At 54.2% G+C, this 22,035-nt stretch overlaps 9 protein-coding genes and 1 pseudogene across 10 annotated transcripts; 4 read left to right on the top strand and 6 right to left on the bottom strand.

The window, feature by feature from the left end:
- Positions 1-235: 235 nt before the first annotated feature.
- Positions 236-1,048, bottom strand: W97_01046 (uncharacterized protein; the record flags this gene model as incomplete). The annotated part of the gene is made up of 2 exons (XM_007778955.1): positions 236-941; positions 996-1,048. 2 exons carry the CDS (start codon positions 1,046-1,048, stop codon positions 236-238), a joined length of 759 nt encoding a protein of 252 aa, XP_007777145.1.
- A 1,892-nt stretch (positions 1,049-2,940) lies between these two features.
- On the top strand, positions 2,941-5,104 carry W97_01045 (uncharacterized protein; the record flags this gene model as incomplete). The annotated part of the gene is made up of 4 exons (XM_007778954.1): positions 2,941-3,011; positions 3,068-3,225; positions 3,318-4,790; positions 4,851-5,104. 4 exons carry the CDS (start codon positions 2,941-2,943, stop codon positions 5,102-5,104), a joined length of 1,956 nt encoding a protein of 651 aa, XP_007777144.1.
- Positions 5,105-6,645: 1,541 nt separating this feature from the next.
- W97_01044 (uncharacterized protein) lies at positions 6,646-7,748 on the bottom strand (the record flags this gene model as incomplete). Its single annotated transcript, XM_007778953.1, has 2 exons — positions 6,646-7,201; positions 7,351-7,748. The coding sequence occupies 2 exons, from the start codon at positions 7,746-7,748 to the stop codon at positions 6,646-6,648; spliced, it is 954 nt and encodes a 317-aa protein (XP_007777143.1).
- A 3,134-nt stretch (positions 7,749-10,882) lies between these two features.
- W97_01043 (uncharacterized protein) lies at positions 10,883-12,327 on the top strand (the record flags this gene model as incomplete). Its single annotated transcript, XM_007778952.1, has 3 exons — positions 10,883-11,134; positions 11,749-11,959; positions 12,047-12,327. The coding sequence occupies 3 exons, from the start codon at positions 10,883-10,885 to the stop codon at positions 12,325-12,327; spliced, it is 744 nt and encodes a 247-aa protein (XP_007777142.1).
- A 319-nt stretch (positions 12,328-12,646) lies between these two features.
- W97_01042 lies at positions 12,647-12,773 on the bottom strand (annotated as a pseudogene). Its single transcript has one exon. The product of its transcript is annotated as a tRNA-OTHER (tRNA).
- Positions 12,774-13,183: 410 nt separating this feature from the next.
- On the bottom strand, positions 13,184-16,235 carry W97_01041 (uncharacterized protein; the record flags this gene model as incomplete). The annotated part of the gene is made up of 6 exons (XM_007778951.1): positions 13,184-13,408; positions 13,462-13,584; positions 13,778-14,431; positions 14,501-15,769; positions 15,827-16,044; positions 16,109-16,235. The coding sequence occupies 6 exons, from the start codon at positions 16,233-16,235 to the stop codon at positions 13,184-13,186; spliced, it is 2,616 nt and encodes an 871-aa protein (XP_007777141.1).
- Positions 16,236-17,275: 1,040 nt separating this feature from the next.
- W97_01040 (uncharacterized protein) lies at positions 17,276-17,626 on the bottom strand (the record flags this gene model as incomplete). The annotated part of the gene is made up of 1 exon (XM_007778950.1): positions 17,276-17,626. The coding sequence occupies one exon, from the start codon at positions 17,624-17,626 to the stop codon at positions 17,276-17,278; it is 351 nt and encodes a 116-aa protein (XP_007777140.1).
- Positions 17,627-18,582: 956 nt separating this feature from the next.
- W97_01039 (uncharacterized protein) lies at positions 18,583-18,996 on the bottom strand (the record flags this gene model as incomplete). Its single annotated transcript, XM_007778949.1, has 1 exon — positions 18,583-18,996. The coding sequence occupies one exon, from the start codon at positions 18,994-18,996 to the stop codon at positions 18,583-18,585; it is 414 nt and encodes a 137-aa protein (XP_007777139.1).
- Positions 18,997-19,249: 253 nt separating this feature from the next.
- On the top strand, positions 19,250-20,251 carry W97_01038 (ribonuclease H2 subunit A; the record flags this gene model as incomplete). The annotated part of the gene is made up of 1 exon (XM_007778948.1): positions 19,250-20,251. One exon carries the CDS (start codon positions 19,250-19,252, stop codon positions 20,249-20,251), a length of 1,002 nt encoding a protein of 333 aa, XP_007777138.1.
- A 1,087-nt stretch (positions 20,252-21,338) lies between these two features.
- W97_01037 (uncharacterized protein) lies at positions 21,339-21,773 on the top strand (the record flags this gene model as incomplete). The annotated part of the gene is made up of 1 exon (XM_007778947.1): positions 21,339-21,773. The coding sequence occupies one exon, from the start codon at positions 21,339-21,341 to the stop codon at positions 21,771-21,773; it is 435 nt and encodes a 144-aa protein (XP_007777137.1).
- Positions 21,774-22,035: the final 262 nt, after the last annotated feature.

The following is a 22,035-nucleotide window of genomic DNA, read 5'->3' as shown; positions in this document are numbered from 1 at the left end:
GAAACCTTCTCCACTCCTTTTGAAACCTAAGATCGTTTGCGATTTGGTGGATCGGCGAGCTGCATCACCTCCAGGAGCTCAGAGAAATAGTATGTAGAGATATAGTAACCGAGAGCTGAGAAAAGAAACAATTCGCATAGCTGTCGTAAATCCTCCGCATGAAAATGTCTCAACGTCCAAGCAGAACCTCCACTTGAATGGCAGGCCTCTGCGTCTTTCCACTCGTGCTTCAAAGCTAAAACCCGCACTCAGCATCTTCGCTCAACTTGCGCTCGTTCGTGCACATAGACTTCTCATCGTCGTCCTCATGCTCGTGAAAGTCACAAGACTCCTGGTCGAACTTGTAATCCGAGTTAAGCCGTTTGGTGAGAATGCGCACAACTTCGTAAAGAAACCCCTTCGGGAGTTTTGACCAGAATTCTTCATCTGAATCGAGATTCCTCCCACAGAGTGCGACGTAGTATTGTGCAATGTACCGGCAAAGCGGTGAGCCATGAGGCAGGTTGTCGAACGCCTTGATGATGATGTCTTCGTCAGAGATCTCATCCCAGTCAGTCTCGTCTTTCTGCCACGACCTCATGACATCGTTTCTAAGTAGACGGATGTCATATCGGTCTGCGAAAATGTACAAGTCGAGGAGCGTATGAAGGTAAGGCGGGTTGAAAGAGTTCGCGTAGTGATCAGTAGTTGATATTGCGACTCGTTCCCAGGCATGCATTTTGTAACGGACGAACGTCTGGGTGTAAAGCCACTGCATGAAGTAGCCGAATGTAGAAACGGTGGTATCCTCCGCCCTCGCGAGAAGATCCTTGGCTTCGCGGAACGACCCATTAAACAGCTTTTGAAAATAAGCAGAATAGTAGCAGAGGAGATCTTTATGGACAGCAAAGGGCACTCGTCCGGTTCCTACGTGGATGGTGACAACGGTCGCGCCGAGGTTGCTATCCACACGTAAGTATCAACAAGATACAGCTGTCTCTGCTGTTCATGCTTACTAGAATGAAGGCTCAGCCACTTTTGGAGCCTCAGAGCGATTCTCGTCCGCCATCACTCGACTGCGCACTTGTGGATTGCTGCTTGTAGAGGCAGGTGTGAGAGACGAGCAGGTGGTGAGATGCTTTCGAGCTTCAGCTTGGGTGATCTTTCAGCGAGTGAAAGTAGTTCTGATACGCCGATGGGTTGTAGCACTGTTCGCGCCGACTTTCAGTGGAAGGGAACAATCTTCTGATGTGTGCAAACGAGTGGTCTGTCCGGCGTGGACGCGCAATCTTAAAGTGTGCCGCCTTTCACCGAGTACGTCTCAATTTGTGTAACGTTTCTTACGGTGAAGTAGAATGTATTGAAAGAGTACACAGTGCCCAGAATCACCTTTGCGTGCTACTCTAAAACTGATAGCTTCACTGGCGACGAGTCGGAAACCCTGAGCAGAGAGATAGATGAAGTCGGCGAACGTTGGCCATAAGAAGGTCGCCAAAACTGGCGATGAGATCCATTGCCCCTGCGTTTGTGACCATTTTAGTGAAGATCGAACAGCTTGAGATCCGTATTTCTCAGACGAGACAGGGACTTTCAAATTTCCGAAGTGATGCTTGAAAAGCCCGGTACTCCTAGCTCGAGTGAAAACAACAACGTGCTATGTCTCATTATAGTAACGCTTCCACCTCCCCTACCTACATTCGAACTCTTTACGACAGGATTCAATTTCCCTCTGATCTTTACGTTTATGGAACTCACAGGAACGGAAGTTAGAAAGCTCCCACCCGGGCACCAGCGAAGAAACGGGTCGGAGCGATACCGCATCTTGTACTGACATGACAGAGCCCAGCTACATAGCAACAAGTCCCCTTGAACCACTCACGCTCTTCACTGCAGAACCGCTTACCCCACGCGCCCTCGCCTCAGTTGTTTCTGACATGCGTCCCTTTCCTTGTCATTCAGATGCTCGTGATACTCACAAGAACCCCGGTCGCGCTTGTGTCCGATCGTGGGTCGTTCACTCATCGCCAACATTACTCTGATAATGAAAACCATCGGAAGACTTGGCCAGAGCTGACGTTCCTCTTCGCTGTCCTCGCTCGGTCGCCAACGAGCCCCACAATATTGCACAGGGAGATGGCAAAAGGTTGAATTGCAGGGTAAGTTGTTGAAGGCTCGCACAATGAACGTGACGTCCGGCACACCGATTCGATCTTTCAACACGTGCGCTTCCATGACGTTGTTTCGAAGTAGCTTGATATCGTGTCGGTCAGCAAATATGTAGAGGTCCAGTAGTAATTCCTCCGCCTCGTCGAGTTGGTCTTCGTGGGCAATTCTGTGAAATGTGATTTCCTTAGCGCAGAGCCACAGTCGATGATTGACAAATCACTACGCGTTTCTGGTTGTTCAAAACGATGGACTTTGGAGAGATATGCGGAGAGTTTGTTTCACACTGAGGGTCATTTGCTCAATAATTCTATTCAGACATAGCTAACATAACAGATAACGCGCATTACCGGTGGATAATCTAGTGGCCGAACGTAATGCCATTCCGTTTTGGGCGCTGGCATGTCTCCAGCGATACAGTCCGCAGTACACGAAAGCTTAATGATGGAAGAGATGAGAAAGCATGTACAACGAACGGGATTTCCCACAGCACAGCCTCAGGATGCTTTCGACGCGTTTGTGGCCATGTCTTATATACAACGAAGCAGAGTTTGACTGATGCGTTTGGAGATATGAAGCCAAGATGTCGGCATTTCTCCGGCGGAAGTCTGCGCGCTAGCCCCTCTGTGAGATCAACACCATCACGTCTCCCGTGCCCACCACCATTGCCGACACGACCCGCATCAAAACATTCGCATCCACCACCGCGCCCGACGCGCAGCCGCTCCTTCGAAAACCCCCTACGCGTCGCGAATACAATCAATACCTCTGCGTCCGTTATCCCAACCCACAGTCGCCATGGCGCCCGCCAGCACGCCTGGCAGAAAGAAGCGCGAGAACAACTTCCACGATATCGGAGTGCAAGGAAGGTGCGGGCACATAACCAAAGCTTCAGATGCGACAGCGCGCTTACACAACTGTCCAGAAAAACCGGCATCACGCTAAAAGACACGGGAATCCGCGACGAACATGGCTTTGAGCCTATTGAAGGGATGTTCTCGTCGCCCGAGAAGCCTTCGCCGAGGCGCACCTCCCGCAGAACAGATGTTACGCTCACATCGGAGGAGATGGAAGTACAGCAAAGTGCGTTTCGCGCCCTTCGATCCCTAGCTATGCCGCATTACCGCGCGTCGCAGCAATTTCAACCCTCGCTAACAGACCTCTGCCACGCGCAGGCTCGATGCCAGAACCCACCGAAGCCCTCAGCGCACGACAACTACTCAAGGGAAGCAGCAAGACTCGATTCCCACCGCCTGTGGCTCGCTCACCGATCAAGACATCCCTCGGTTCCTCCCCGCGGCGGCAGTCTTCCATGGGACCCCCGTCGCAAGCGCGCAGATCTGCAAACACGCCGGGTCGCGCATCGTCTCACCCGGTAGTAAGCCGAAAACTCGATTTTGTCGCAGATGACACCATTGAAAGTATCGAGCACAGCAGCCCATTGCAGACGAACGGGATTGGGTCGCGAGGCAAAGCGAAAGCGCGTCAGGATATCTACGATATACAAGCTTCGCCAGAGCGCGGACAAAAAAGGACGTTTGATGAGAGCATCGCCGAGGAAGAGGAGGAGGTGGAGGGGGTAACTGACAATCCACTCGACGGCACCCTGGACGATGAGCCTGTGCACATGGATGGCGACGACTCGCTAGAGTTGCTGCAAGCGAATGGCGGCGCAGACGAGGACTTGGTCGACGAGGAGCCGGAGGTTGCGCCAGCAGTAAAGACGCCTACGAAGAGGAGAGGCCGGCCGCGGAGAAGCGACACAAGCATCATCGCAGCGGCCGCAGAGACAACAAATACAAAAGGAAAGCCTGGGCGAAAGCCAGCAGCAGGCCGACCTCCGAAGAACAGGGCGTCGCTTCAGTCGGTATCAGAGCCCCCAGAGGAACCTAGCGTAGTGCCGGCGCAGCCAAAGCGGCGCGGGCGTCCTCCTGCCGCGAAGAAGACCGCGGATGAAAGCCTGGTGAATGCACTCTTGGAGTCAGGCTCGGGAGTTGACGAGCCGTCTGTTGCCGAAGTCGCGGATCCCGTTAAGAGAAAACGCGGCCGCCAGCCGGCCGCCGAGAAGCAAAAGAAGGGATCGAAGGTGGACGTGCACAGAGACAACGAGCTCGACGAAGCATCAGCAGAGGGGCCACCCGCCAAACGACGAAAAGGAGCGGCCACAAAACCACCGCCTTCAAAACGCGATCCTAACGCCAAGATAAAATCTAAGAAAGCGATGGAAAAGCAGCAGAGTCCCGTTAAAGGGTCCGTCAGGAGCAGCAGTCAGCAGCCAAGTCATGTCCGCAGCCTTCAGATTCTGCGGCAGGGCACGCCTATGGAGGACGATGGCGCAAAGACTACGCGCTTCGGGAGACACGTCATCAAGCCGCTTGCGCATTGGCGGAATGAGCGCGCTGAGTATACGTACGATGGTGGCATCCAAGCTATTGTGCGCGCGGAGGATATCGAGCCACAGAAGCGGACCGGGAATTACAGTGGCGTCAAGCGCAGACCGCGAGCTGGCAAGCGAGAAATGAGCGTGGTGAAAGAAGAGGAAGAGGAGGAGCTAGAAGCGTGGGAGCAGGCTCCCGGCGTCATCGAAGGCTTCGTCGATGGGTGGGATGATACTCAGGACGTCGCAACGGAAGAGCAAGAGTCGCAAGGTGAGTCACGGACTGGCTTTAGGAATCGCCTGGCATTGGGATAGCTGCTAATCAGTACAGAACTCGCCTTCGCGGCATCCGCACTAGAAACCCGCGAGGTCGCCAACGCAAACTTCCAATACGCCAAAATCCTCTCGTTGCCCTTCTTCGGCATCGGTATGGTTGACGTGCCGGCCGGGGGCTTCAAGCGCGCAAAAAACACCAGGCGCATGCAATTAGCATTCTTCGTGCACTACGGCAAGGTCTCGGTCACCGTAGGGGAGAACGAGTTCTCCATCAGCAAAGGCGGCGTTTGGCAGGTTCCTAGAGGTTAGTAGCTATTTCTGATTTCTCCAGCTCGTCTTGTTTCCTTGGGGCCTGCGCAGCGCACATTCCTCTCCAACCACCAGTCCGTGCGAACGCGTCTTCGCTTGTACGTGCGGACGAAGCTCCCACGTTCCCCGTCTCCCTTCGTCCGTTAGGCAGCAAAACCGCGCGCAAAAGACTCAAAGAGTCGGTGAGCGCTGCACCTCTCCCCACCCGCCATCTCTGTCCCTGCACCCCTGCTCGTACGACGGCGGTCGCAATAAGGTGCTCAAAGCACGCACAAGGTCGCTCGCACGGCGTCGTGGCGAGGTGCGAGCGCTGGTTCCTGTTCCCCGGCGCCCGGTCTGCGTTTGCTGTGGATGTTACACTGCGGGTGCCGATCTGCGAGCGACAGGGGCAGGGGGCAGGGGCCGGGGCAGGGACTGGGGTTGGGTAGGACTGCTGTGTAACACGAACCTCCCACCACCGCATTCTTCGTTGTGGTGCCGTGCTTTGCGCTGCCGGGGTGCGTCTTCGTGCATCCAGGCAACAGGAGGCAGACGGCGCTCTTCTGCATCCTGCGGCTTATGGCGGTGTGGGCGGGGAGTCAGGGCCGCCTCGCGTGGCTGCCTCGATCCACGGGCCGTTTTCTGTCGTTTGGGAGTCCAACTGCTAACGTGTGTGGTTATGAGCAGGTAACACGTACGGCATTGCGAATCGTGGCGACAAGCCTGCGCGGATATTCTTCGCGCAGGGGTGTGAGGAGGTTTTCGAGCAGGGGGAGGCTGGCGGGGACACTTGAGACGGGCATTGCGTGCTGATGGCGTTTTTTATTTCTGGCGTTTGAAGTGCCGTGTTCGGGATGGAGCGAGCCTCATGATACCGCGCCCTTGTCGCTTGTTGCAGCTAGGGTTTCGTTGTGTGAGCGACTCTTTGGAAGTCTTGCCGAGCTGGCTGTCTTGAGGGTTTACGAGGGGCGATTCGGACTAGTGTCTGACCGTTTGATCAAGTAAAGCATTCTTTTTTAACGTGTGCAACGTTTCGAATGATCTGAAAGTCGCCTGTTCAGGTCGCTGGCTTGGTCGATGAAAGACAATGCGAGTCTTACCTCCAACGTTATCGAGTCCCTGGTATTGGACTAGCTGATGCAGCCGTAGAGGGAGGGTTCTAGATGGAGGGCCGCCGAAACCTCGTATTGTGAGACGTATTACGACATAAAAAAGTAGTGTCGCGTCAATGGTACCACGACTGAAACACGCGCTTGATGACGAATGTCTGATATACTTACACATCTACGAAAAAGCAAAAAACATCTCAGCGGATATATGCCAGCGCGAACGAACCTCTAAAAGACAAGAACTCTAACACCACGCACCACAATGTCGCTAGGACCGAAATGCAAGATCGAGAACGAAGGCCACCCACGCTAAATGCAAGATCATCACCGAAGGGGTATGCAGCCGTTTACCACCACCACCACCATGCCTTGTTGCCCCTTCTGTTGCTCATTCCCGAAAGACAACTCCTCCTCCAAACATGCGACGTATGAAATCATGTATTTCTAGAACCCTTACTGCCGCCTTCCTTCTTCCTCGCTGGTGTCGGTTCCGGTGGCTTCTGCCGGACGCAGTGGCCGGTACTGCTGTGACGGGCTCCTCGAGGCCCTCTCCTGCTTCATCTCGGCCGGGAACGGGCCTGACGCCGAGGTCGGGTCGTCCGGTCCTATCTGTGAAGTCGGTGTCGGAGCGGTGCTGGCCCGCTGTGAGGCCAGAGCTTCCGGGACCGCTGCTAAAGTTGACGATGGCGGCGCGCCACTCTTCGCGCTGTCGGCTCGTCTGCGGCCGCCGCTTGCCGCGCTGTTTCTCCTGCCAGCAGGTGGTCGCGGCTGCGCCTGTGGCTGCATAGGTTGAGTCTGCGGTAGCGGATAACCGAGACCTTGGTGGTTAACAGTGGCCGGCGGTGGTGCTGATGCTAGAGGGTTGGTGGTGCTGGCGGCCATCTGAAACAGAGGCACATTGGCACGCTCGGCCATCTGGAGCTCGCCCAGCTGCCAGTGCATTGCTTCGGCTGTGCGCCATGGGACGCCCATTTCTTTGGCGATGCCTTCCCACATCTCCTTCTTGAACCTGTTAGAGCAGTGTTAGCTGTCACCTTACCAGACGATGGTTCTCCACAGAGCTGAGCGTCTAAGCGCGACTCATCCAGGCTACAATTCCAGACACGGAACCAGTTCGATATGGCTTCGCAAGAGGATAAGAGGGTGGCGATTGCTTACCTCTCGTACAGCCTCGCCAGCTTGTTCTTCTTCTCATCATCCCACTCATTGCGCCGTTCGATGTAGTTTTGGTACCTCAACCGGCAACTCATCGCGCTTCGTCCAGGGAAGCGTTTCGAGATGTCCTCCCACTTCATGCCACTGCCTCGAAGTTCGGTGATAATCACATCGTCGTCTTTGTTCCATTTAGATTGCTTCTTCGCAGGCGACTCTCCAACCAAAGGAGTCTGCGAAGCTGAGCGCTTGATGTTCACATTAGAGACTTGAGTAGCAGCGACGGCGGGCGATCCATATGCGAGCGTGGGTGCCGCGCTAGGAGGTCCTGTGAAGAAGGGACGAAAAGCTTGCCCCTGCACCTGTTCAGCCGGCAGCTGCTGTGAGAAGACGGGCAAGGGCATGAGCATGGGACCATTGTAGCCCTGAGGTGCCAGTGTCGGAGGTCTTTGGAGCTGAGGAGCCGTCGCATGAGCCGTTGTTGAGGTGTAAGGGGTTGGTGTGGTCGTGTAAGGCCTTATGACACCAGAAGACGACGTTGCCCCTGAAGTGGTGCTTTTGGCGCTCTTGGTGCTCTTGGTGCTCTGATTTCCCGGCGGAGACTCCGAGTCTCTCGACTCGATGAGGAGTGAGATATCCACGATGCGGGCCGTTGGGCCAGCCTTGGGAAGGCCAGCCCGTGTGGGAAAAAATGATACTTCTTGCCTTCTGCGACGTGAGATTAGACCTTCTCTTACTCGTGCGACGGTCTGCATGTCATCCCGAGCGATGATAGATGAGGTAGTCGAAATCTAGAATCCTGACTTGTTTGACTGTGAGGTTGACATGATCGCTCTTCACTGTGCCAGAGACGTAGATCCGGTTACACCGCCTTCTTTGAGCTCGCCTGCCTAGCGATTTGGCAGTGACGACTTTCCGTGCGAAACTAAAGCCCACGTCCACAGCCTGTTGTCCCTTGGTTCTTTTGAGTGGCCTAGCTGTGTATTTGGGCACAGAGTCCAATGTTGACATGAACAGTCCGATGTTTTGTGAGGGGATGGAACTCAGCCACTACTGGGTACGAGCCCGTTGCCTCTCGCGAAGTACTATCCAAGATTCTGATACGTTGTAGTGGGGCTCTTAGTCAGACGAAAGGGTAACAGGAAAAGCCTCGCTCAGCCGCGACAGAAAGGAAGATCAATTCAAGCGTGTGAACTGGTGATGACAGTAAATTGAGATTAGGCTTGAAAACGGTCCGGCACTGGGTGAACGACCAACAAGATCTATGTACACCGGTACTGGTCCCTCAGTGGCCGCCTACACGGACGAGTTAGGAAACGCTCAGGGAAATCTGACCGGGGATTGAAACATGGTGCATCCAATCGCGCGGGAGACTCATGGCCAGCATGGGCACCGAACATGAAGGAGGAAGTAGACGAAGAGAACGAGTATGCGAGCTGGCGAGCAGAGAGTTATGCCCTGCAGCAAACTGCCGGAGGATCGATATGTGGATAGTGACGGATGCGCCACCTTCTGCACGTCTGAGGAAGGTTATTTACTAGGGTGGACCTAAGCTCAACGACAACGGCAGCTGACCCCACGGGAGCCGTCCACCAAGAAAGAGGGATACAGCCTCGGAGGAGTGAAGCTGCGCCAGCTATGCCACCTCTGATGACGTGTCCGTCTTGCTTGGTCTACTCAAAACGCCGGTCAAAGAGCAACTAGCAGATCTACGCTACCTCGTGGACCTCTAAACGGTTTCCCTGACCGAAACAGTCGACTTTACGAGTCATGGCAGCCGCCATGTTTGATTGGACCTTAAGCGCTGTCACGGATTACAGAACCACCGCTGGGGTACGGCTGCACGGATCGGAGCGCACGACAACGGCCTGGCAGACGGCGCAAACCTAGATCTACACACATCATCTGGGGCTTGCTCTGGATCTTAAGTTGACTTCGGCGTTAGCAGTCGCTTGGGCAAAGGGGCCAGATGCTCGAAAGACCACGGAGGCTCCTCCCACAACTTGTTTGAAGCCGCAACAAGTCCCCATTGAACCCCACATTGACGCTGATCTCGGCAGGTCACGTAATGGCGGTGAATGGCGATGACTTGCCTTTCAGGATGTCATTCCATCTCGGTGGCCGGCTCCCGGCGTCAAGTGCGGCAGTAGATGAAGTCGGCAGTAGTCGCACACCCCACGTGAGCGTTGAAGCCGTGCTGCTACGGAACCACGTTGTCCTGGGCTGGGGGCTGGGACAACGCATCGGCCAGCAGCTCAGGGTGATTGCCTGCCTTATTGCGCAAGCAGGATCATCTGCTGGGTGATGGTCGACAACCATGGTTCAGACTGCCATGCGATTGAAGCGGTGAGCGGTGCGCGTGTTCATCCAGACTTCTGCGTTGTGGAGAGATACCTCGGGGCAGTCGAGGCTAGGGATTATGACGAAGGTCGATCCAGCAACCATGCACGCCATGCTGCTCGAACGCATTAACTTAGCTGTCGATGCGCACAGACGACGTTCGAGTGCTAGCGTTGTGCTCGGGACAACGAAGAGAGCGTTGTGATATTCGTTTGGTAGCTGGCTGAAACCCGTCTGCCTCCTGGCTGCGAGCATGAGAGCCGTTACTGGACGGGCGAGTGCAGCACGGCCTCAATCGCGACTCAGCATCCGCGCCAGGCCTCTGCCACGAGAAGAATACGGATTCTGCTGCGCGTCAGACGAGTCGGGCAGCAGAAAGTCTCTAGTCTGCCAGCTGTCGTTCGCATAGCCGAGCACCAATTGTCGTTCTCGGCGATAATGCTGGATGGCCTTGGCATGAACTTGTCGTCACCGAACAGTCCATAACTACAGCTCAGATACGCGGGACGACCGGATCCTGGTCGCGAACTGCGTTTAGTGCGGTTCCTTAAGGGCGGTGAGACCCTATCGCTCGGAACAGAGTTGCATTAAACTATGCAGTAGGGAGGACAAGAGCCGACAATTCGGCGCAGACCGCCTGCTGATGCTCCTATGCGGGCGTGTGATGTTGTCAAGTTTATTAAGGTGACTGCTCCGAAAGAGCCACGCTCCCACGATAGCCCGGCAGGCTTGCGAGGACGTTCCGGGATGAGAGAGTTGCAGACATCTGCCTGCAACTGAGACCTGCTGCAGTTCATGCCAGCCATTGCTCGGGACGATGCGAGTCAGGGCGCGCAGCTGTAACTGGTGGATAACTTAGGCGTGAGTCGAGCCTCAGGCACAGCTGTGATCTTGGAGCGGCACGACCCAGAGACGACGGCGCGTTGGAACGTGACCTCATACATCGTGAGGCCGATGTTGATGTGGTTAAAGATTACTGCGGAGGTGGATAACTGCGTTGGGATTAGTAACAGAACAGGTAAGGCCCACAGCTATGAGAAGGACCGAAGCAATCACACAAACGTTGCGGCAAAGGTAAGGCAGCAAACAAAACACAGCGGCAGAACTGAACTCCCTTTCTCACCACCTCAACCATTCGAACTACCATCACAACGGTGTCTGAGAATATACTTGTCGCGCCCACGAGAAAGTCAACACAATGTCCCTCCGCCCTGCAGCTGACATCCCACTCCTGATCACCTCTCCAAACGCATCCTCAGAGCGGCGCATTACTCCCTCTTGGAGCATAGCCCAGCTCAAAACTCGCCTTGAACCGATTACTGGTATTCCGGCAACCGCCCAGAAGCTCACCCTTCGGCTCGGCTCGCAGCATGCTGCGGCTATCGAGGCTGCCAATGAGGAGGACGTGCAACTGTCAACGTTCCCCTTGCAGCCGTATGCAGAAATCTATGTAAGTAGCCGGTGAACATCATTGACCTGCATCGATTTGACATAATCATCCAATCGCAACTTCAACCATTATCTGCTTCGAGGCTGGGAGCACTGCCCTAAGTAGATACACGTCCAGCAAAAAACTTAAACTCCGATATCTCTTCCCTTTGCCTCTCCTTATGCCCAAATCTTGTCTTCTAGCCAAAGCGTTTGTCTCAAAGAAAGGGACATGGATAACGTCAATGGACTTCATCAGCTTCATGGTTGATCTCGCTCTTGTTTCCCTTATTGTGCCTCGTCTAGATTTTGCGCTGCACATCAATTCATCATATGCGCGGTTTACCGCTAGTCTCAAGAATCTATGAGCTTTTGTCCGATATTTGGGGTTTCAACCGCCCTGTGGCTAGGGAGCTTTGAGCACGCTCGAACGCGGCGCTGTTGCTGGGCTGTCCCAGAGCAGGTCACAGCATTGCACATCATCGGCAGTCCCAATTGTCATGAGAAGCCCTAACCGGCAATTCACGACGCCAATCCCTTCCGCTTTGACCGAAATTCTCATGCAACCACCCGCGCCTCCGCCCAGACCGCGTTTCTCCTCTGTAGATCTCAATCTGACACATCGCAACGAACCAGGTCCAAGACACGCGCCCCGCAGCCGCCCGCACCGATTTCACCGATGTATCCTTGGTCGAGAAATACAGCATGCCAGCCGAGGAGTACGAGGCTCGCAACGACAGCGTGCTAGCCTGGAAGAAGGCGCAAAAGCTCGGCCGGTTCGACCCCAATGCGCCGAGCATCGAGGAGCAGAAGGTTCGCGCGCTGGAGCGGGAGGTTGAGGAGAGAGGTGAGCACGTGACTTTGCATGAACATCCTGTAACTTGAACGAGCTTCACCGAGGAATTGCATGCTAACGATTGAGTTGATGATCCAGGCATCGCCCTCAACAAGCGCTGCCGCCTCCTCCCAGCAACCGATGACCGGCGCGGCACGATCCGCTTCATCGGCCCCGTGCCGCAGATCCCAGGTCTTCCTGGGCAGCCATGGATAGGCATCGCGCTCGACGAGCCCACGGGCAAGAACGATGGCAGTGTAGCTGGAGTCAGGCACTTCGAGTGCAGCCCCAACTGTGGCGTCTTTGTGCGGCCGGAGCGGGTCGAGGTTGGGGACTTTCCGGTACTGGATGATTTGGCGGAGGAAATGGAGGAGATTTGATATTGTAGTTCCTCGTGATGCGTGGAGATGTTCGTAGTGAAGGATCGGGCGTACGTAAGTAGCCTTCCGTGTACTTTCTTTACCGTTGCAGATCCTGTGCACCGTCAGTTGTGGATACCTTATCAGGCTCCCTTACGGTGGCAATCCCGCGGTATTTCCGTTGTGAGTCACCTTCTTTTGCACCTCATCAAGGAGAATTCCATGATTCCATAATCATGACCTGCAAAAAGATGAGACATGGTCATAAGGGCAGAGTGCTAAGTCGTACAACAGCTGCCTAATCAATCGTTCTACAAAAAAATGCAAAAGTCACAAGATTTAGCTGGCGGTGGTTTCGATCCACCGTCCTCCGGGTTATGAGCCCGGCGCCTGTGATGATTGTTAGTTTTCTGTGAATGGAGAGACCGAAATTCTGGCAACCTACGCTTCCGCTGCGCCAGCCAGCTTATTTTGATATACAAATCTGCCTGTGCAGGCCTTATAATAAGATCGGAGCCACTTACGCATTTCTCTTGCAGATTTTTCACAAAATCTCTCCATAGTTAGCTTTCGTCAATGATGAACCCGCGTACATGGTGAAAGCAGCCACTTTAAGATAGAATAGGTAGGCGACCCAAAATTTGGCGAACCGCAGTGGACACTTCGAGGGTGAGAGGACTCTGAGTTACTGCGTGCCGCAAGATCAAGTTCTGTTGTGCCGCCAGCGGCCTGACAGCGCAAAAACGCCTCGCTTCTATGCATTGGGGGGTATATGAAGCAGTACTAAAGTAACTCCCAGAAATGCGCCTCCCAGAGAAACAACAAAAGTGCGAATGCAACGTCACAACGCCAAGAACTCCTCAAAAATCGCTCTCCTTCACCTCCGTATCCCACTCACACCGCCGCCCTGGCCGACAGCCATCCTCTGCTTCCCGATCCAGCTCTTCGGGTCCTGAACTCTGCGCTGCAGAACCACGGTGTTGCTCTGCAGTCTACGGCCCATATCGTACCAAGCGCTTGCTATAAGTTTATTCTCTCGTTGTAGATTTTGCAGGTCCTGCTGCTGCGAGGTCGATGACAGGCAGTCAGCGAACCGGTCCATCTAAGCGCCGCCAGCGAAATTTTAAGAACGAAACGGGTTGAAAGGAGACGTACGGTGGGACTACGCGCCTGGCCATTTTCTCTGCTGGATTCCGCTGATGGGTCGCTTTGGTTTGCTTGCTGCTGTGCCGGGCCATCTTGCGGCGTGTTGAGGCGGGCTTGGAGGTATTTCAGTTCCTGAGAAGAAGTTGCTTAGGTTAGCGAACATGGACTTTCTCTTTGGGTTGGAACTTGAATGGGATGAGTGTTTGCTGCTGGAAGATATAGAAGGGGCTTTGCCAAATGCGGTAGTGGTCTGTCCATTGCAGGCGCTTGGCCCGTCAGTGGTAACTTTCTCGTACGAGGCAGTCGAGCTGACACACGAGGCTACTGCAGCAGATGTGGCTGGCGGAGTTGAGGGTAGCGTCAGGAAGGCACTACATGAGAGGGAAGTCGTAGGAGAGACAGGCCTCATCGCCTCATCGAAGCCCTCGGGGGCCTCCGGAACGAAGCTGAGGAACAGAGACTCCTTCTGGGAGTCCTGCTCCAGGAAGTTGCTTACCGTCATATGCGCCGCAGCCAGGTCCTGCAAGTCGAGGATCTGCTTGCAGAAGCCGTCTGCTACTTTCGCTTGGACGTCCTGGGCCTCTTCAGTAGGCGCAGTCCGGACGGCATCCAGGCGCTGCGTAATGAGCTTCAGCTCTTCTGTCTGACGAGCCTCGCGTGGCTCCTTTACGACAGCCTCGCGACTGAGGAGTGCGTGCCGAAGCAGGCTACTCTTCTCCACCAGTTCGGTTTGCAGCCCCTTGGCGTGCTTCTCGAGCTCCGCCTGAGACGTCAGCAACTCTTCATGATTGGCAGTAAGAGCCTTGAAGTCGGACTGAGTTTTCTCGTCCAACGTATCTGCACCATCAGCAGCTGATGTGAACTTCGTGAGCTGGTGCTTCAGATCAGCATTTTCCGACATGGCGGCGTAGTACTTGGCTTTGAGCTCCGCCAGCTCCGTGTTGGCATGATGCAGCTGGTCGCGCTGTCGGATAAATGGCTGCGAGCTGTAGACAGAGTCAGCGGGAGAACTCTCGGTTGTACCTGACAATATGAAGTACTTCTCTACATCTTCCTTCTCTGGACCCTCCTTGAGAGCGTCCTGCAAGCCCAGATTCTCCTGGTAAACGTCAAGGTATTGCTCCTCAAGCTTCTTGCACCTGGCTTCCAGCATGTCAAGCTTCTGATGGAGTAGAATTCCATCCGCGCCGACACTAGAAGTGGTTTGCTTGGGATCTTTCCTATAGTGGAGCATGAGTAGGCGGTTCCAGTGAAGAAGGGTTTCGGATATAACTAGCCTGTTTTCGAGCTGCTCCGTTTCGGCAGCGTGTTCAAGCTCATTCCCAAGACTATCCGGGATCCGCGTGTTGGCAGCCTCCGCCTCGCGAAGTCGTTGCTGAAGGTCTCGAACGGTTTCCTCTGCTCGAATTTGCATCTCCAGTCTCTGCTCAGCTTTGCCTTGCAGAACTCTAAGCTCATGTTCGAGTTGCTTCTTCGCCCGCTTTGACTCGAAGATCTCTTGTTCTCCATTGGCAATGGTGACGCTGTTCTCCTCATTCGCTTTCTCAAGCGCAGCGCATCTATCTCTTATGCGCTGGAGATCCTCCAACTGGCTCACCGCATCTGCAAGGTCAGCTCGGAGCGTCGAGTTGGCTTTCTCCTGCTCTTGCAGTCCCTGAATTTTCTTCTTCAGATTTTCATTCATCTTGGCCTTTTGAAGGAGGTCGTCGCGCTCGGTCTTAATGAGCTGCAGCTCGTCACGAAGATCCTGCTTCGTGGCGGCATCAGCCTTCAATCTGCCGAGCAGCCGCTCCTGGTTGTCGACCTGTGCTTTTGAGTTTGCCAGGTCTGACTCGAGCTCGGCGATGTAGTCCTTGTCGCGCTGTGCCCTATGCTCCAACTGTTCGATAGCTTGGTCGTCGTAAGCGGCGCGACTCTTTTGGTCGAGGTGCAACTTCGACTCTACGAGCTCTTCCTCTAGAGTGGAAATCTGGTTCCGCATTTGGGTCAGCTCTGCTGTTAAGCTCAAGATCTTTGAACCGAGCTCCTGATTCTCCTTCTGAGCCTGGATGAGCCTCTCCTCCCGCTCAAGTTCCGGGTCCCGTTCAATGCCCGGACCTGGTCTTGATGGCGAATCCGAGTCTGTCGAGTTGTCGAACTCGGAGCTAACATCATGTTCGGCACCAGATTCGGCCATGCTCTTGTCCAGCGCCTCCGCTTGCTGAATAGCCTTTGCTACTACTCGCGAAACTTTGGGCCCAAGCCCAATTAGGACCTGGCCCATGCGTGCGTTCGTTTTCCGGGAGTACATGGAGGCGAGGACGATGATCCTAGTAAGCTGCGGAATGATCTCTGTCAGGCGTCGCTCAAGCGTGAAGCGTGTCAGGGCGTCTACCTTAATCGTCTCATTCTTCGAGCCCTCTATCGCGATTGCTTTGAGATTCGGCGACATGGTCTTGCTTAGGTTCGGCAGCCTGTCGCATTCCTCCCGTATGTATGTCCTGACCATGCGGTCTATGCGCTTCAGGTTCTGCCATCGCGGTATCCAGTTATCGGCGGACTTGCGGTCGGGTTCGGGCAGTTCGTCTTGGAAATATGCGGGGTCTAGGTCAACTGTGGTTCGAAAGTTAGCTTGTATACTTCAAATGGGGCATTCAGAATGGGGGGAACTACGTACCTAGTATCTTCCAGAGTATCTGGCCATCTTCAAGCTCCTTCCACGAGCCCACCGGTTTGTGTACCTCATTGAACGAATTCACCCATTGCAACAGCGCCGAAGCCAGTTCTGGCGAGACCGGGTCCATCGTCGTAGTAGTGGTGGAACCGGTGATGTTGACTTTGGGATTGGTGTTCGAGAGGTTGTCAAAGTAGATGGGCGTTCAGTGGATAGCCAGAGCGGTTTTAGCATCTTGACTTAGCCCGGGGCACATGGGACCTTTATGCTGCGTTGCGTTGTGGACTGGCGAGAATACACAATGTTGTCTTTGACCTCAAGTTTTGAATATGACGCTAGCGGGAAGCACATGAAAGTTGGTTGACCAAGCCGTTCTTTGTTCCCGCTCCCTCTCCACTACAACAATGATATTGTAACAACAATGGATTATTTGAGTCCAGCGTAGAGACAACGCTGATCTTGTGTTACGCTGGAAATTGTTGCAGTCGTCCCTAGTGAGTTTCAAATTACAGTGGGTAGGCCCATGGCTTCATCTCGCAGCCTTATGTCAAAACGAAGCATTTGCAAGCCAGCAGTCTCTGTTACATTGAGTGTTGTGCTTGCATCAATAGACAGTTGTTAGAAGGCAGCATGGAATTGTCCAGAACGTTGTGTACATATACCCGAAACCCACTTATGATTTAATATTTCAAGAACAAAGAATCCAAACACCAGTCGCTCATGTCCTCCATAATCAGGCTGTGCGGGTATAGCAGCTGGCTCCCTCCGGATCTGTTTCCGGCGCTCAACTTGCTCTTCTCGACTGTCCAAACTTGCCCCAGAACCAGGTCACGCGGTATAGTCGTCCCTACCCGTAAACCCTTTCCCCCTCCCAACCTGGTTATACAGCACTAGGTAGCATCCTGCCGGATGATAGTAACACGCCGAGGTGGGAGTTAATGGCTCGATGAGATCCGATGATACTGGCGCTTGTAACAAGCAGGTCCGGAGATCCTAGGCGATCCAGAAGCGAGAACTCTGGGAGGGCGCGGGGGCGTCTGCGTTGACTATTGTCGATACCCGCCACAGTCCCGGGTATCGCACTACCACCAAGCCCATCCACGAAGCTGTAGCAGTGTCCTCCTCAGGGGCCACCGGCTCTCCATGCCCCGTCCATGCGTAAGGTCGAATTTACCACACGGCAGCCCCAGCAGCAGCCGCCGCGGCAACCATCACCATGAACACCATTCCGCTCCCGCTTATGCGCACAGCAGCGGCCTCTTCCTCAGCGCCGCCGCCTGAACCTTTCCCCTTCTTGCCTGCTGCTTCAACAGTGGGCACGAGGCTGAGGATTTGAAGGACGAAAAAGAGGGAGAACAACGCGAGGACGAGGCGGGTGGATGGAGCGATGCGCCCGCCTAGGTTTTCTTCTTCGACGTCGGTGCCGCCGCTTTTCTTTCTCTGTGCTTCCGTGGCGGGGACGAGGGTGAGAAGTTGGATGAGGAGGGCTGTGGCGAGGGAGAGGAGACAGGCGCGAGACATGATGAGTTCTTCTTGTGGGATACAAAAGATGGATAACTTGGTTGCGTCTTGACCAGCGGAGATGCGCTTGGTGATAGGTAGGAGTTTGATGGCGGAGAACGTAGCACAAGGGAGATGGACATAATATACGAAGTCATAGTTAACTTAAGCACGAAATGGATACGGACATTGTCCTGCGCCATGACGCGGGCGTGCTGCGCCCTGCCTTGAAAGTGCTTGATGGCTTGAGATGCGAGACTGAGATTGGCTCGGCTTCGCCTAGTTCAGCCCGTGATGCACGCCATCTTTCCGGGGTAATTACCAGGGGACCTGAAGTGCAGTGCCACACAATCTTGATCTCAACACGCCCACCAACGTCGGGGCAATCTGTTCTTGCCTATGCGCGGAGAGTAAGACAATCAGTATGAAGAGGGGGAGCATCTGCTATGCAGTGTGGGGGTGCTTGATACCGAGTAATTCTAGATGGCTTGTTCAGCCGTTCGGCGAGATTTGAGTGGCGCAACTGGCTCAGCCTCTCTCAGAGCTAGACATAGTCGTATGAATAGGATTGACACAGCTTCGAATCGGTCGCTAGTGGTGATCAACTGAGGGCTGTGAGACAGAGTCACTCTCATTCCTGCTTGCACTGATCCTCCTTGACGGCCTGCAGGCGTCTTTGCCCCAGATCGTTTCACCTTGCGAGTTTTGCAGTGGTGGGATGAATCTTGCACAAAACATGCTTGGATTGTACTCTTACAACAGCCAGCCGCGTCCTCCCACAGGTGTATATCGTCTAGAAACGTGCCAGCGCATTGCAAACAATGCTATATCCCGTCCGGTTCATTGAGGGGTTCCCTGAGGTAAGGCCGGCTAAGAACCCACTGCGTCTACAGAACTTGCTTTGCTATATAGGTTACGTGCCATATCTGTGACGCCTGACTCGCTCTCCCAAGCTGTGCCGATGGTTCTCCCGTCTGTCAATCGAGTGACTTGAGACCCTCCAGAAGCGTGTTGAAGGACTTCTGTAAAGGAGCTCCCGATGTACTCTGCTGTGTGGTTGCCTCAGAATCCTGTTTCCTTCGCGAAGGATTGGCTATAGCGTGCATAGCGGCTGGAGTTTTGCTCTCCCGCAGCAATGTTTCCCTTGCTTCTTCCAGGCCCCCAATATCTCGAACCTGCTTCAGTCCCATACTTCTGAGCGTCATGGCGGCAATCGCAGACCGTCGGCCGGATCGACAGTAAAGAACGACCTCATCATCGTCCTTGATCTCAACCTGGTCGAGGAGTTGATCAATCAGCTGGTATTCCACGTTGATAGCGCCGGGAAGTGGTCCTGTTGCGAACTCCTCGGGCGTGCGGACATCGACCAGCACAGTGTTTGCGGAGGCCATCCTGTGCGGTTGATTGTAGTAAGTCACGCCGATTGATTGTAAATTCTGGATAAGACTGGTGGTGCGTTGCAAGATCTCTTCATAGACCTCTTCAGAGGTGCTAATATCCGGACCGAAAACGGGTCAAGCATCACGTGAGAGTGCGCCGCTAGAACGCGTCGTTCCGACGGCACGCGTTTACCATGTCACCCAGAATCCGACACTTCCACCAATTCGCTATTAGATCCGTTACAGGGAACAATTAGAAGACACCATGGACGGCGTAGAAGAAATGACGCTTGATTCCCAAGATATCGCCCAGGAAACCCCCGCCTCAGACGTCTTCAAAGCGCCCTCGATCCACACGCCGTCCCTTCTCGCCGGCGCCTCATACACACACTACTCCCCCATCCCCTCCCTCCTTGCCAACAACACCTCTACAGAATGCGTTCTCGGTGTCGACGAAGCCGGTCGCGGCCCAGTACTCGGCCCAATGGTCTACGCCCTCTTCTACCTTCCTCTCCCGTCCGAACGACCCCTCCTCGCCGACACGCACCACTTCGACGACTCCAAAGTCCTGACGCCCGCCGTACGTAGCAGTCTTATGGAGAAGCTATGTACACCCGGCAGCGATCTTCATCAGACCTGCGGGTGGGCGACGCGCGTTATCTCTGCGCGAGACATCTCGTCCGCCATGCTCTCAGCCGTGCCCTACAACCTCAATGCGCAGGCCATGGACGCGACGGTCGACTTGATCAAGGGTGTATTTGCGCGGGGCGTCAATGTCAAGGAGATATACATCGACACAATCGGGCAGCCAGCAGCGTATCAGAAGAAACTCGAACGCATATTCCCTGCTATCAAGATCACAGTGGCTAAGAAAGCGGATTCGCTCTACCCGTGCGTGTCGGCAGCTTCGGTTTGTGCGAAGGTCACGAGAGATGCGGCGCTCGAGGTGTGCTATGAATCATACAGCGAGGGTGATGTGGCGGCGGAGGGGTGGGGAAGTGGATATCCGTCTGATGCGAGGTGTACGACCTGGCTCAAGAAGAACATGGACCCAGTGTTTGGATGGGGGAATGAGTGTCGTTTCAGCTGGGGCACAGCGAAAGAGCTACTTGAGGCCAAAGGCGGGAGCTTGAAGGTCGAGTGGCCGGTCGAGGGAGACGATGAGGGGATGAAGATGACTGACTTTTTTGCGGCCGCCCAAGAGGAGGAAGACGGCGATGAGCTGTCAAACTGGTACGGGAGTAGAGTTACCGCCGAAGTGTTTTGAAGACCGTGATACGTAGCATGCGGTAAATTGTGAAGCCCACGTGCGTAAATTATCGACGTTATGACAGACGTGCAACGGAAGGGTTTTCGGATTGCGCAAGTCTTGAGCAAGCAGCATCTGCACCATCTGACAGCGGATCATCCTTATCTTACTGGAGATTGGGAATATTGGCTGCTTCCAGATGCAGTACTACGATAAAACCGAAACAGCAAATATTTCAAGGGCTGATACATGCACTTGTTGCCGGTAAATTGCCATCGCTCGGGCTGCTCGTACTAAGAAAGCGACGCCTGCACTGGTCCTGATCGAGCAGCGGTAAACGCGAGCCTGCAGCCATCCTATAGTAGGATCAAGCAAGCTCGAGTTCCGATTTGAAGATCGCCATGGAAGGGTTTGCGAATCGTGCTCTAAGTTGAACTTTCGCGTACCGTGGGCCGGTCCCCTGCTGGACCACCAAACGTGGACGTCGAAAACCGCAATGATAGCGGTGAGTTCTCCGCAACCATCAAGCCAGATTCGACATTTACCCATGGCCTCGGTGCTGAATGCTTTAACCTCGATGAATAACATGAAGCCTTCGGTGTTCGAAACCTCTTGGCTGAGCTGAGTGCGATAGTAAGACGAGGTGGAGTAGAGATGGCCTGCCCAAACGATGGAAGTGCAGCACCGAACCAACGGATGAGAACCAGTGGAACAACTGTCGAAAATCAAACTAGAGGTCAACATACTGAGCTCTCCACAAGCCTCATAGCGGTTTAGTTTACTTTCGCTCAGACAAAATAGAGATTTTGTTCGGTACAGGTTGATTAGAATCGTGTTCAATGTTGCATATACACTGCTTCGTGGTATCCTCAGTGAATCGTTCTGAAAGTCAGTCTTGTCACACATCAGTCTATCCAACACTCAAGCTTGAAGCAAAACAAAAGTATCCTTACCTCAGAGGCTCCTGTCTCCAGCAACGCGATCAAATCACTCAATCACCTATACCCCAGCTTACTATATCTCTCTCGTGCACCACTCCGCGCTCAGATCGCCAAGCTCCAACCTACTATACACACTCTCTTTCGCCTCCCTCTCAACTATCAAGATGTCTGTAGAGTCAGCCAGCATCTGCGACCAGCCAACTTCTCCCTCAGCGCCAACATCCGGGCTCGAGTGGACGCACAGAATAACGGCCGAAAAGATTCACTACGATTATCTGATCGGCGACTTGGAGGAGGTGCATGGCGTCCTCAAGGACTTCATCCATCGCGTGATTGGCAACTGGGATGACAAAGGCCGCCGCAGCGATATTGCCGCCATTAAGACGGAGGCGTACCCGAGATACGCTCGGAGGGCGAAGGAAGTCATCGCCAATTGCAGGGACTTCTGTTCGGAACATGATGAAGAGAAGCTCGATAAGATGACAATGCTCATCAATAAAGTCTTAATGCTGGAGAAACGCTTGGAACGGAAGTTGAAGCCTATGGCTCTCCCTAAGAAATGCAGGAAGGACTCGGCCAATGCTATAGAGGGGGAGTAGCTGGGGGTCGTCGGTGATAGCGTTCGTTCTGCTCTATTGATGCTTGTGTTTCATTTTATCGCATGGTTACCGGCGTTCATAGCGTACTCGGGCTTGTATTTGTGCTCGTTCGTCGATTGTCCTGTACCTTCAGGTTGATGAATGGAGATGAATAGCTCAAAATTCTCCCAAGCACGACGTTAAAATCCTCCGAAGCTTGAGCCAGCCGTTCGGCATACCCAGCTCGGCCTTGCCGGCAGGGGGGCGGGGATGTCAGCGAACC

The sequence above is a fragment of the Coniosporium apollinis genome (assembly GCF_000281105.1).
Source record: "Coniosporium apollinis CBS 100218 chromosome Unknown supercont1.3, whole genome shotgun sequence".
Taxonomy (NCBI): Eukaryota; Fungi; Ascomycota; class Dothideomycetes; genus Coniosporium; species Coniosporium apollinis.
This window is presented reverse-complemented; position numbering and strand designations above follow the sequence as displayed.